Consider the following 14,164-nt stretch of genomic DNA (forward strand, 5'->3'; position numbering starts at 1 on the left):
TCAGTACAGCTGGATTTAAATGTTTGCTCTAACTTTGCTCAAACGTCCCTGCAGAGTGACGTGAGGACCTGAGAACCCGGGTGGGAGCAGGATGCAGGATTAGAAGCTGACTCAGGAGTGACTGTGGCAGCGGACCTGTTGACAGAGATGACTTCAGAGCAGCAGGGGTTTAAAGGCGAGCGCCGTGAACACACAGAGAGCAGGGGCGCCTGATCCCCATCCATCTGTGTGCAGGGTTTACTGATTCTCACAGGGAGACCACTTCAGATGGAGCAGAGATCCACCAGAACCAGAGCCGGGTTCACTGCCAAGTCCTCTTCAGTCATGAACCAGGAGGAGGACCTGACTGTTGGAGTCAGTGCAGAAATACTGTATCTCTTATCATGTCATGCAACCTCAAATGCAATGCCCCAAAGTACAACCCCAATTCCAAAAAAGCTGGGATGCAGTGTAAAATATAAATAAAGACAGAAGCCAATGATGTTTTCTGCTGGTGAAAGGTCTGGACTGCAGGGAGGCCTGCCAGGAGAACAAGCTGGAGGCTCCTTCTCCTCTTTAGTCCACAGGACACGGCGTCTGTGGCTTCCTCTGGCCACAGAACAGTTTTCCATGTTTCCTCAGTCCATGTTGGATGAGCCTTGGTCCAGAGAAGACGGCGGTGTTTCTGACCCTGCGGACCAAAATAATCTATCTGCACCAGTATGAAAACTGCAGACCTGGCAACCCTGGGTCAGATTGGCTGATTGGGTTCTGATGTAGGGGGCGCCACTGGGACATTTAGCCACGCCCACTGATGAAATCCATAAGTTGTGTTGCATCCTCAGTTACAAAAAAACACTATTTTCCCTTCCCTGTCTGTGCTCAGGCCCTAAAAAAGCAGCAAAAACTGCCAAACTCCCCAGTTTTGGAGGGAAAGAGTCGGACCTCCACTAGAGGCTTCCTCCTGCAGTGAGCTCATCCTCAGACCTCCATGTTCTGAACTTTACAGCAGAAACCATCCTGTTTACAGCAGCAGCTGTGTGGAAACCTGCTGAAGTCTTCATGTTCGATCACAAACGTGAACTCTGAGGAGTGTGAAATCGTTAATAACAGAGCTCTTGACAGAGTTTTCTGCCGTTCCACTTTCTCATCTTCTTCTCTGACAGTCCATTGTTCTCCCCTCACTTTTTCACTCTCACTCACTGTCTCTCTATTTAACGGGCCGTGCACATCTCCTCCCACCTCCTCCACTGCAGCAGCGCTCTCATCTCGGCTGTCAGAGATTCTTCTGACGACCTTTCAAGTCTCTCAGCGGGGGGCCACTGTCACAGAGGGAAGAGGAGGAGGTGGGGGAACCTGGAGCAGAAAAGTCATCACCAAATGACCTGAAAATGTCTTCTTCAGTGTTTTATCGTACTACTAAAGAGGCTCCAGCCCATCTGTGATCGCTCTGCTCTCCTGAACGTGTCCAGGACATTAAAGGTTCTCTCCTGCCGCTCTGTTGGCTTCACATGTGAACGCCTGTAGTGTTTATACTGGGAGTGGGCGTGCTGATGACTTAGATGAAGTCCTGTGGTCTAAAGAGGAGAGGGAGCTCTCAGTTCTAAAGCCTGCACCTCTGATGGTATGGGGTTGCATTAGAGCAGTGATGGTCACCTGGCGGCCCGGGGGCCACATCCGGCTCCCAGAACATGATCGAATTCAAAATATGAGCAGAGGAAACATGTCTCTGTGTTTTGGGATGTTTCCAGTAAACTCCTACAGCTATTAAACCGTCCCCAAAACCAGCTGAGATCAAAACAATTTAATGAGTAATGGCTATATTTCATCATTTTCCAGAAATCCACCTATACGCCATCGTTAGCAAATATAATGCCCCGTCACAGGGAGCAGGGTTAAAATTATGAAAATTATTTCACATTTGCTATACATTACAGTTGAGGAGCAAAAATTACAAGAAAAAATTCTTTCAAGTTCAATATTTCTAAAAATATCCAATGTCCTAAAAAGGCTTTAAGAGGGAGAGTGTGATATTTTTTTATTTTTTATTACACAAAACTTAATAGTCCATCAAAATCAATGTTAGTGCTGATCATTGACATATCACAGACTGATAATTACTGCACAAAAAAATTGCTTTACATTCATCATATTGAAAATAATTCATTTTTTGTGTAAAACAAGTGACGTTATGAAAATAAACTGGCACTTATAGGGTTAAAATTGTGAAAATTAATTCAGGTTTGCTGTACATGACAAGGACTGGAGTTGAGGACCAAACTTAAAAAAAAAATTCATTCATTTTTAATACTTTTGAATATATCCAATATCCTAAAAGGGCTTTAAGCGGGACAGTGTGATTTTTTAAAGGAAGTGAATATTTGAGAATCAGGAAGTCTCAGGGAGCAGCTGTGTGACAGAACAGATTTTGAATTCAAGTTAAATCTGGATGATGGAGAGAAGAAGCCATATGTGAACAGGATCCAGAAACACCGCCGTTTTCTTTGGACCAAAGCTCATTTAACATGGACTGAGGAAACATGGAAAACTGTTCTGTGGTCAGAGGAAACCACAGATGGACTAAAGAGGAGAGGGAGCATCCAGCTTGTTCTCCTGGCTCAGGTCTAAAGCCTGCATCTCTGATGGTATGAGGTTGCATTAGTGCCTATGGTGTCTGGAAAGGAGCTATTAATGCTGAAAAGTAGATTGTTGCAGCAGACACGGGAAGCCAGTCTTTCGGTTTTGATTGGAGCTGAGTTTATCTGAGTTTAATTTTCAGATTGCAGACAAGGTTGTGGGGAGTCTTGGAACACAGAGCGTTTAGTGGCACAGAATTAGACTGATGCATAATAGAAGTTACCTAAACTTACTGAGAGCCTGAGTTTCTGTGCACCACGCTGGGTAAATGGTAGATCTGGTGATGAGTGGAGGTCTGAGCCGGCTTTTATCCTGCAGAGCAGTGTCTCTAGAGGAGATGAGCAGCAGGTGTGGAGGCTGGATTGGTCACAGATTAACACACACGCTGTAGCTGTTTCTCTGAAGGACTGTTGAGCTGCTAGAATCAGACATTCCTCTCTCAAGACTCCATCAACAGGTCTCCTCACTTCCCGAGAAGAGGGGATGCTACACCATGGTGGCTCTGTCCTTACTTTTTTGGAAATGTGGTTGTAAAAGCATTAATGAGAGAATAAGCATGATCAGCATTTTTCACCTACTTCTTTATGAACCCAGCTCATGATTTGATGGTGTGTAGAGCAGGGGCGGAGCCAGACATGTTTAAAATCCAGGGCGAAGCCCGAACTAAAGATGGCCGAGGGGTGGACACTTCCCTGGAAGTTTTTTTTGCATATCTGAAAATTTTATGCACTATTTTTCTGCACTTTTTATTTATTTATTCACAAAAATGCACAAAATTGTATTTTCAGGACAGTTTTGAAAGTATTTTCTATACTGCAGTGAGTATATAGATACAAAAGAGTATCGGGGGCCATTAAAAATTGGCATGCATTTTTATAATATTCTGCAAAAAAGTCAAACTTCTGTCATTTTTTATTAGAATAAAAAAATGCATACCATTTAAAAAAAATGTCCCTAATCCTCCTCCAGATTTTTGAAAAAATGGTCCAAAGACTTAAAGACGTGACAAAAAATGGGTGAAAATTGGCAATTAGCAAAGATTTGATTTTTTGAATTAGTTTAAAAATGACATTTCCAGGCTGTGATCAGCACGGCCATAAGCAACATAGTTACAACCGACCTGAAAGATTCGAGGCTTTTAAGAAAACATTCAGGGCTGAAGCCCCCTAAGCCCACCCCTCCCTCCACCCATGGTATAGAGCCTTAAACTACCTGCTGCTGTAGGATCCCTTCAGCTTTCTTCAGAGGTGAAACATCCACAAACTGGAGCATCAGAGGGAAAAGAGAATATTGGACCTTAAAGATAAAAGGTGACATTTCTCCTGAGCCCAGAACTCTAATGCCAGGCTCACTTTCTTTAACTTCTATCAGCTTGAAAGCGTAAAAACACATTAGAGGCAGCTCAGACTGCTGCTAATGTCCCTGCAGAGGTTCACTGCATGCTGAAACACAATTTAAGCTGCTGTCAGACCAAGGTGCGAACATTTATCACACAGGAAGCCGTTCAGAGAGGCCTTGGTGGAGGGAAATCAAGAACCTTGCTTTTGCATCCTCCGTGTGTTTCAGTCAAACAAATCAAAATGACTCCACGCTCCTCTATTTCAAAATTAGAATAAAAAATATGCTAAACACCAGACTTCCTGTCTGAACCTTGGCTAATGCAGCCGACCTGCAGTCATGATGCAGGAGAGTCACGTCCTGAAGTTTCTCTTCAGACGCCCGGCTCCTAAACTTTAATAGAAAAGGGTAAAACGCAATTAGTTTAGGTGTCACAACTTCCTGCCTCCTTCATGGCCTGTGAGGAATACTGAGCAGCAGAGGGGACCGCGGGGAGCCGCACGCCCACGCCCACGCCCTGCAGGAATTCAAACAAGAGAGGCAACAGGAGGCTGCTAATGAAGGAGAGGAGGGTTAAAACTCCAGATATGTGAGGCAGGAGGAGCAGGAGATTCTCAGCCCCCAACCCCCAACCCTGAAACACAGGTGTCAGGGACCGGGGACCCCCACTGGACCTGAACACTGCCATGCACATGTGGAGATGGAGCCGTCCAAAAGGGGGTTCTCTGGGTTTATCAGGGTCCATTCTCTGGGGTATCAGGGTCCATTCTCTGGGTTTATCAGGGTCCATTCTCTGGGGTATCAGGGTCCATTCTCTGGGGTATCAGGGTCCATTCTCTGGGTTTATCAGGGTCTATTCTCTGGGGTATCAGGGTCCATTCTCTGGGGTATCAGGGTCCATTCTCTGTGTTAGTCAGGGTCCATTCTCTGGGCTTATCAGGGTCTATTCTCTGGGCTTATCAGGGTCTATTCTCTGGGTTTATCAGGGTCTATTCTCTGGGTTTATCAGGGTCTATTCTCTGGGTTTATCAGGGTCCATTCTCTGTGTTAATCAGGGTCCATTCTCTGGGATTATCAGGGGCCAGTCTCTGGGTTTATCAGGGTCCATTCTCTGTGTTAATCAGGGTCCATTCTCTGGGTTCATCAGGGTCCATTCTCTGGGTTTATCAGGGGCCATTCTCTGGGTTTATCAGGGTCCATTCTCTGGGTTTATCAGGGGCCATTCTCTGGGTTTATCAGGGGTCAGTCTCTGGGATTATCAGGGGCCAGTCTCTGGGTTTATCAGGGTCCATTCTCTGGGTTTATCAGGGGCCATTCTCTGGGTTTATCAGGGGCCATTCTCTGGGTTTATCAGGGGTCAGTCTCTGGGATTATCAGGGGCCATTCTCTGGGTTTATCAGGGGTCAGTCTCTGGGATTATCAGGGGCCATTCTCTGGGATTATCAGGGTCCATTCTCTGGGTTTATCAGGGGCCATTCTCTGGGTTTATCAGGGTCCATTCTCTGGGTTTATCAGGGTCCATTCTCTGGGATTATCAGGGGCCAGTCTCTGGGATTATCAGGGGCCATTCTCTGGGTTTATCAGGGGTCAGTCTCTGGGATTATCAGGGGCCATTCTCTGGGATTATCAGGGGCCATTCTCTGGGATTATCAGGGTCCATTCTCTGGGTTTATCAGGGTCCATTCTCTGGGATTATCAGGGGCCATTCTCTGGGATTATCAGGGTCCATTCTCTGGGTTTATCAGGGTCCATTCTCTGGGTTTATCAGGGTCCATTCTCTGGGTTTATCAGGGGCCATTCTCTGGGTTTATCAGGGGTCAGTCTCTGGGTTTATCGGGGTCCATTCTCTGGGTTTATCAGGGTCCATTCTCTGGGATTATCAGGGTCCATTCTCTGGATTTATCAGGGGCCATTCTCTGGGTTTATCAGGGGCCATTCTCTGGGTTTATCAGGGGCCATTCTCTGGGTTTATCAGGGGCCATTCTCTGGGATTATCAGGGTCCATTCTCTGGGTTTATCAGGGTCCATTCTCTGGGATTATCAGGGGCCATTCTCTGGGATTATCAGGGGCCATTCTCTTTGTTTATCAGGGGCCCAGATAGTTCTTTGTGCACTTATTTTTTTAAAAGATTTTTAAAATTCATTTATAAAACTTTTGTAGACTTTTAGGGCATCTGGTGAATCCCTCTCCATGTCTTGCAACCCTCAAGGGGTTTTGACCCCACGTTGAGAGCCACTGCCCTACAGACCACAGGCTGGGTGTTAAAGCTAGAGATGATTTCATCTTTGAGGATGGCCGGTTTCTTTGACAGACGTTAAACTCTTACATCTGTGTCAGAGCTGCAGATAGAGACGTTTTTTCCTGCAGCAGCTGGTAAATCTATCTCTCTATCATTTTGTCTCTGAAGTTGTTGAAGCGGCCGAAAAGAAAAATCACCAAGCTGTCAGAGGAAGAACCTACAGGATGATTTATGAACACTGTGTTTGAGTGACGACGCCATTACGGCGTTGTCAGAATCACATCATCTACACGGAGGGAGGAGGACGGCGTGTTTGCCGCCACCTCTGAGAGCTGAAATGACTTTATGTAAACACAGACGGTTCAGGACTCAGATCAGTGGTTTCTTCTGGATGTTTGAGAGGAGAGGACATGTTTTCATCAGACCTCTGCTGGACGAATATAAAGCTAATTTATAGTCATTAAAGGCAGACAGTGTCAGGAATCATCTGTGATTTTTGCTCTTGATTCAGAGGAAAAACACCAGCTATAATAAAATTAGGAATAATAATATCACATGCCTCTAAAGCAGTGTTACTCAACCAAACAGACAAATACATTTGAAAGAGCCACGATCTAAGTGGTGAAAAGTGGCAAAAATAGCTTAAAGTGAGAAAAATGTTCAAAAATGAGGCAAAGAAGTGGCAAAACATGGGTGAAAAGGGGACAAATGGGCATAAAACCGGATAAAAAATTGGGAGAAAACTAAGTTACAGGTGGCAAAAATGGTCAAAAAGTGATAAAAACGTTACAAGAAAATGAATGAAAAGTGGCTAAAGTGGGCAAAAAGCAGCAAGAGTGGGAAAATGGGAAAAAGAACTGGCATTCAATGGCAAAAGGCAGCTTAAATGGGCAAGAAGTGGCAAAAAATGGCAAACGAGGGGGAAAATTTGAAAGTAGCAGGATAAAAGAGGCAAAAAGTGATTAAAAAACTGGCCAAAAATTGGACAATAGTGGCAACAAGAAGTGGCAAATTAGCTTGAAAATGGCAAAAAGTTTTGATGCTTTAATTGATTAAAATGCAGAAAAAAGGAAAAATAAGGGGGTAAAACTGCAAATAATGGCAGTAGAAATATACAGACAAAAATAAAGGTGATAATTAAAGCTATAGATGCACAAGAGTGGAGCTGGCTGAGGTGTGAGGTCAAAGTTGACATTTTTTGGGTTTCCTGGGTGAAAACATTTCAAATAAAGACACAGAAGAGCCACAGATGAGAATCACTGCTCTAGAGTGTATGATCAGAGGTTAGTAGTTAGCAGGCTGGGCGTCTCTGAGGTCATGTGATCAGCACAGATCTTTGCTGGTGGAGCTGAATGTGGATTAAAAGGTTCAGCATGTGGAGGTCAGAGTGATGCATGAATAAAAACCATCGAAGCTCTAACAGGGAGAATGTCTGCAGGCCTAATGGGGTCGGCTAGGCCACATTGTCTCCAAAAGTCTGAGAAATCTGGTCTAAAAATCCCAAAACAAGCAATTACCCTGAAAACCAGCCCCCATTATTTCAACCCCAGTGAAAAAAGCTGAAAGCCTCCGTCTCTGCAGGTTTTAGAGTCTGCTGGTCCTGAACAGCGAGGCCACGCTCCGTTTGAAACAGACTCTCAGAAACACTGAGCAGCTGTGGCTCAGGAGGGTTTTTAAAGCACTTCTCAGAAGGTCAGCGGTTTGATCCTTGGCTCCTCTGGTCCATAAGAGAGAATGATTTAAACTTCCTCTGCAGAGTCTGGAGTGTTTGGATGAATACGTTTTAGAAATATCCTGATATGAAGGCTGGCGCCATGAATGAAGGTGAAGGAAGATAAAGATGATGCTTTATCAGTGAGATCAGCTCAGATTTTTCTTAAACTCCTTTGAAAGATTCTGCATGAGAGCTAGCTTTGACAGAGAGGCTGATTTGTGTTAAAAGTGTTTTTCCCTCTGTCATTAATCATAAGTTTACCCCAGTAACCCCCTACAAGTGACTCGATTCAGGGAATAGTGGAAGCGTGTCGATGACCCTTCAAAATAAAAGCATTCTGCACCAACAGTGTTAGTTTCTGTAGAGGTAGCTTAAAGAGGCTTTTATGTTGAAAATCACCAAACAGAAGTGGACGGATCCTGTGTTTATCTCTCCTGTGGCATTATTGTATCTCTGTGGAACCAGAAAACTTCTCTAATAGCTCCGGATGTCAGTCTATGACATTAGTTCAGTGTTGTGTGCCAAAAATCCAGAACATTCAGAAAGTATTCAGACCTCCTCCACTTCTGTTTCAGCTTTGTTCTGTTGCAGCCTGATGCTACAGTGGTTTAAATTCATTTTTATTCTCATTCATCTACACTCAGTACCCCATCAAGAAAAAGAGGAAACACAATTTTACACACTTGGCGAATTTGTTCAAAATAAAAACAGAAATTATGTCAATAATAAGCATCAACACTGATTTTTATGCATTAGTATTTTTGCATGTTTTTTCTCCCTGTGCAAAATATGGTCAAAATGGCGCCATCTGGTGGAGAGTAGTAGAAATGATCAATTCCAAGTCAAAAGCCCAGACTGACACCCAGATCTGATAAAAAGCATGTATTCTGCTTTAATGGCAGTGAGATGAAAAATGTCAGTTTGAATGGGTTTCAATGGGGCATTTTTGGCTCTGAACAGCTTGAGTGTAACTTTTGCTTGTAAACAGTGTATTTTAGACTGACTGTAGGAGCTGAGCTGGAAATGACAAGATCACATAAAAATACACAGTCTCTGCAAAATTCATGCCATAAACATGAACACAGCCACAATGATCAGAACATGGAGAATGAAAAGCTCAGAGTGTTCTGGAGGGTTCTGAGATTTTGTTCTGACAGAGAAGAAGACTTTGGTGAATGTCACAATCTTCTTTCAAACTGTGTCAGATGTTTCTAGAACAAATGTCTTCTTGGTGAATGAGGCTCAGTGACCCTGTGGTACCCCACTACAAATGGTCCTGTCATCAGATGAGGCCCAACTTTGGATCCATCATAGATTTGTTGACTGTAAACCATGAAAGGAAAGTTTCTGTAGTCAAATATCAGAAGTGACTGGATCAAATGCATCAGAACATCATGTTTGTTTAGTTTGGTTCCACGCTCACAGAGATCTTCTCTGGGAGAATCTGCAGTGGGGAGTAAGACTCAGTATTGAAGTATGGAAGCATCCTGTCAGTGAAAGTGTGTGTGAAGGAGTGTATGAGTGTGTTAGTATTAGGATCAGAGAACGACAGCTCTCCTCTGTTACAGTCCAGATTCACTCGGATCCTCTTTGCTAGTGTCTGCACTGGGAGAATAGTGAATGGATGTGATGGTGAGCGTGTGTTGTATCTATCTAAATTGAACTCTACTGCCCAAACTCTAGACCATATGTCTCCCTTCCTCTCAGCAGACTCTGGAAACACTCCCAGGATCCAGTAGTCACTGCCTCCGACCTCGACGTCCCAGCTGTGAGTCCCTGAGTTAAAGCCCTCAGAGCCCAGGACAGACCAGTAATGACCAAACCTCTCTGGATTATCAGGAGGCTGACTCCCTCGATGAAATCTCAGAGCGGAGAGGTTATTAGACAGAGTGAGTCGTACATCAGCAGTGTTTGGGTCTAGAATGACGGGCCTGTAGGAGACCATGTCCTTCATCTTGGTCCAGATCTTGTAGCCAAGGTTGCCCAGGTGTTTGGCCTGGTCTATCAGAGCTCCTGAGGGCAGCTGTGGCTCCTCCAGCAGGGGGCGCTGCTGGACTCTCTCCACTGCAGCCTTGTAGTTTCTCAGGAAGGAGACGTCTTGGGCCGTCAGCTGGTCCTCTGTGGCTCTGACTGTCTGTGAAAGATCTGCTATCTGTGCTCTCAGAGCCTCCATCTGCTCCTTCATCCTCGTTTTTTTCTGCTGGTCTTCCTCCCTCAGTGCACGCAGCCTGGCCTCCTCTTCCTCTGCTAGAAACTGATGAAGCTTCTTGAACTGCTCCTTAATCTGCCTCTCTGTGTGTCGGGCCTGGACCTCCATGTGAGCTTCTGTTACATCAAAGTTCCCTTTAATGTGTTTTAGAGCCTCTAACTTCTTCTTTAAACGCTGCAAAGTTTTCTTTAGGCTCTTCCTGTGTTCTTCTGCAGCTTCATCGATGGGTCTGAATCGGTGCTCAGTGTGTTTTTCTGAATCTCTGCAGACGAGACACACCGGCTCCTGATGGTCCAGACAGAAGAGTTTGAGCTTCTCCTGATGCAGACTGCAGAGATCCTCTGAAGCTCTCTGTTCTCTCTCCTGCAGAAAAGTCTCACACAGATTCTTTAAAGCAATGACAGGAAATAATCCCTTCGACTGTCTCCTCTTACAGATGGGACACTCCTTGTCCTCCTTCTCCTTCCAGCTCTTCTCCACACACTCTCTACAGAAGCTGTGGCTGCAGGACAGCATGACGGGATCTTTAAAGATGTCCAGGCAGACCGGACAGCTCAGATCCTCCTCTAACTTGGACGCCATTTTGTCTGGAGTGAAGCTGGAGACGCTGCAGACAAACAGGAATGAATGAATGAAACCTTTTTTGCCCCAGAGGGAATTCGTCTTACACAGAGAAAATCAGACATCAGCAACCAAACAGGACAACATATAATAAAATGAACCAGCAAGTCATAATAAAAAAACAAAATAATGATGTAAAATACAGCATTAAGCATCACATGATACCATGTAAGCCAGATCAGATGTTGGGTCTTTAAAGTGCAGAGTGTTAAGTTCGTGTTGTGTGCTCAGAGTTTATTCAACAGCTGGATGCTCCTTGGTAAAAAGGATGTGACGCCTCTTTTAGTCCTCATTCTGGACATCCTGTACCTGCTCCTGAGTTTAAGGGTTCACATTCAGACCAGAGGGGATGCTGTGAGTCTGCTGTGATCTTGTTGGCCAGAGTCAGTGTGTGTCGCTCTGTCAAAGAAGTGATGCCACACATCTATTGTCTTATCTTTGTGCATATTTTGACTATCTTGTCCAGTTTGTTTTTGTTTTGTAGGGACAATGCTCCTCCCCAGCATTGGATACAAAAAATTAAGATGCTTTCAATAAAGCTTTTATAAAACAGTTTCAGCTCCTTAAAAAATACAGATGCTGTTGAGCTTTTGCAAATCCTGAATTAGTGTTAGCATTCCAAGTCAGTTTGTTGTCAGGTATTGTACCCAGATACTTGTTGTCTTGCACAGATTCAATGGCTGAATTATTAATGACCACAGGGGTAAATGATTGACCATTTTTTCTGAAATCGATTTTTATTTCTTCGGTTCTCTTTGTGTTTAAAGTCAATGAGTTATCAATACACCAGTTGTAGAAGTGATTTATCTCGGCTCTGTAGCTACTCTCACTATTTTGATCATTTAAAAGTCCAATCAGAGCAACATCATCAGCAAAATTAATTGATGTGCAACTATCCTGATCACTGAAGCAGTCATTGGTGTGAAGTGTGAACAAAACAGGTGAAAGGACACGACCCTGTGGCACCCCAGTGCTACTGCTGATTATAGTTGACTGTTGAAGCCACTCCCCGCCCCAGACAGTTCCTCTCTCTTTGGTTCTGAGTTCTTTTAAAGTCTGCTTCAGTTGGTGGATTCAGTACCTGGTTAAAGTGGAAGTATTCCCAGTATCCCAGTAGAACCAGTACTCCCAGTACTCCCTCCTGCTGTCCTCTCTCAGTGGAAGTGGTGCTGGTTTTAGTCCGGAGCTCTCTCTGTCAGAGTGAGCGTCTCCTGAGAAGAGAGTCACAGCCTGTTTCCTGTTTGCTGTCTGCAGTGAGGTCAGACAGGGTGAGGGGGCGGAGCTTCCTCAGAGCAGAAACAGAAACCAGTCTGATGTTTTCATGAAGCAGAATCTGGAGATCAGGAATGATTTTTAATCCTCTATGTAACAGGAACAGATCATCTTCTTCATTGCTGTTTCTGATTTTGACACTACAATGTTAATATATCCTACAGATCTGTTTAATAGAGCTGGAGTTAACACTGGCTGAGTACGGTGGCCCAGAGGGGCAACTGTAAAAACATTTCCCTCAAAGAAAAAACCTCAGAGAGAGTTCCAACATTTAAAATGATGTAGAAATAGTTGGTCTGCTGCTGACGTCACGTCACAGTAAAGAAGTCAAGATTTCAGAGTTGATTTTGTGGACTAAAACTCTGACTAAAAATGTTTGTTGACGACCTTTTTACCATTAGAGAGACTGGACTAAGACCAGCTAAAAATAGATCTGTGACGATAAAATCTCTGATTTAAAGGAAGTTTAGCTTTCATCAAGGAGACTCAAATGTTAGAGCGTGACATTTGAACCAGAGTAACTGTACTTTTATTGGCTACAATAGTGGTGAACTTTTTCCACCTCTGGAAAATAAACACCTTGACTACATGTAGCTAAGGCTATGGAGTTCCAGGTGTCAATAATGTGTAACAATAATAATCAATTCTGATCTGAGACTGTGTGAGTTTGAGCCAAACATCCCATGAGGGTTAGAAACCTTTGTCAGACGTCTGAAGGAGCAGAGTCAGACCATGTTTCTGTTACAGCTACCACTTCCTAAAAGGTTAGGCTAAAATGATTTAGCTAGCAAACTTTATGTATCAGGACAAAATCTGAAGAAATGCAGGTCAGACCAAGACAGTCTGACTGCAGACCAGCGTTCTCAGACGCCTACCTCTGCAGACCACCGCTGTCAGGACGGAGATACACACACAAACGTTCTAAATAAATCAGATTAAACTTCAGGTTGGAGTTATAGTCTTTATTGTCATACTAGCACACATTTACACATGGATAGCATGAAATTTCACCCTCAAGATCCTGTTTTTAGACTCGAGCACCGCTCGAGTTCAACAGTCTAACAGCTTCCAGGAAGAAGCTGTTCCTGAGCCTGGTGGTCTTGCTCCGAATACTCCGCAGCCGCCTGCCAGAGGGGAGAGGGTCAACAAGTGTATGTGCAGGATGAGTGGGGTCTGTCATGATGCAGGTGGCCCTCTTTTTGCATGTCATCCTGTAAATGTCTGTGGTGGTGGGAAGGGAGCTCCCCACAGTCCTCTGTGCAGCCTTCACCAGCCTCCACAGAGCCTTCCTCTCTGCAGCGGAGCAGCTGCTGTGCCACACGATAGTGCTGGTGCTGAGGATGCTCTCCACCACGCATCGATAGAAGCTCCTCAGGATGGAGCTCCCTAGTCCTGCAGTTTCCTGAGGAAGTAGAGCCGCTGGTTGGCCTTCTTAATCAGGCAGGAGGTGTTGTGACTCCAGGTAAGGTCCTCGGTCAGATAAACACCCAGGTACCACTTCCACGGCTGCTCCTCCCTCCTTTTGCCCATTTTGTGTCTTTTGTAAAGCTATTTGACCACCTTTGAATACATTTTTGCTTCTCTGAAATTCCAGTTCACTTGCTTTTCCTGAGATTTTCTATTTTTATTTGCCATTTTTCATCAATTTTGTATTTTTGTCACTTTTAGCAAATTTCTGCCATATTTGAACTCGTTTTCAACACTTTTTCCATCCATTTTGGGCACTAAATATCCATTTTCTGGTGTTTTTACCCATATTTGCCACATTTTGAATCTAATCTCACCACCTTTTGATCTATATATGCCATCTTCAAATTGTTTTGCCACTTTCAAACCATTAATACCAATATTTGCAATTTTTGATCCAATTTTTGCTGCTTTAAAACCATTTTTGCCAACACATTTAGCTTTTGTTACCATTTTTGTGCTTTATATTGTCATTTTACCACCTTCTTACCCTTTCATGCCACTTGAAAACAACTTTTGCCAGTTTAAACCAAAAATGGCCACATTTTAACCCCTTTTTTTAATGACTTTTTAATGGTTTTCACCACATTTGAACACATTTTTTCTTCTTTCAATACCATTTCACTTGCTTTTCCTGAGATTTACTACTTCTATTTGCCATTTTAAATTAATTTTGAATTTTTGTCA

The 14,164-nt window shown here is 43.9% G+C and overlaps 1 protein-coding gene across 1 annotated transcript; it reads right to left on the reverse strand.

The window, feature by feature from the left end:
- Positions 1–8,706: 8,706 nt before the first annotated feature.
- Positions 8,707–11,949, reverse strand: LOC121524872 (E3 ubiquitin-protein ligase TRIM35-like). Its single transcript, XM_041810413.1, has 2 exons — positions 11,820–11,949; positions 8,707–10,724 (listed from the first exon to the last, which is right to left on the reverse strand). The coding sequence occupies exon 2, from the start codon at positions 10,697–10,699 to the stop codon at positions 9,311–9,313; it is 1,389 nt and encodes a 462-aa protein (XP_041666347.1). The 5' UTR covers positions 10,700–10,724; positions 11,820–11,949; the 3' UTR covers positions 8,707–9,310.
- Between the last annotated feature and the right edge of the window lie 2,215 nt (positions 11,950–14,164).

This window comes from Cheilinus undulatus, linkage group 17, assembly GCF_018320785.1.
Source record: "Cheilinus undulatus linkage group 17, ASM1832078v1, whole genome shotgun sequence".
NCBI lineage: Eukaryota > Metazoa > Chordata > Actinopteri > Labriformes > Labridae > Cheilinus > Cheilinus undulatus.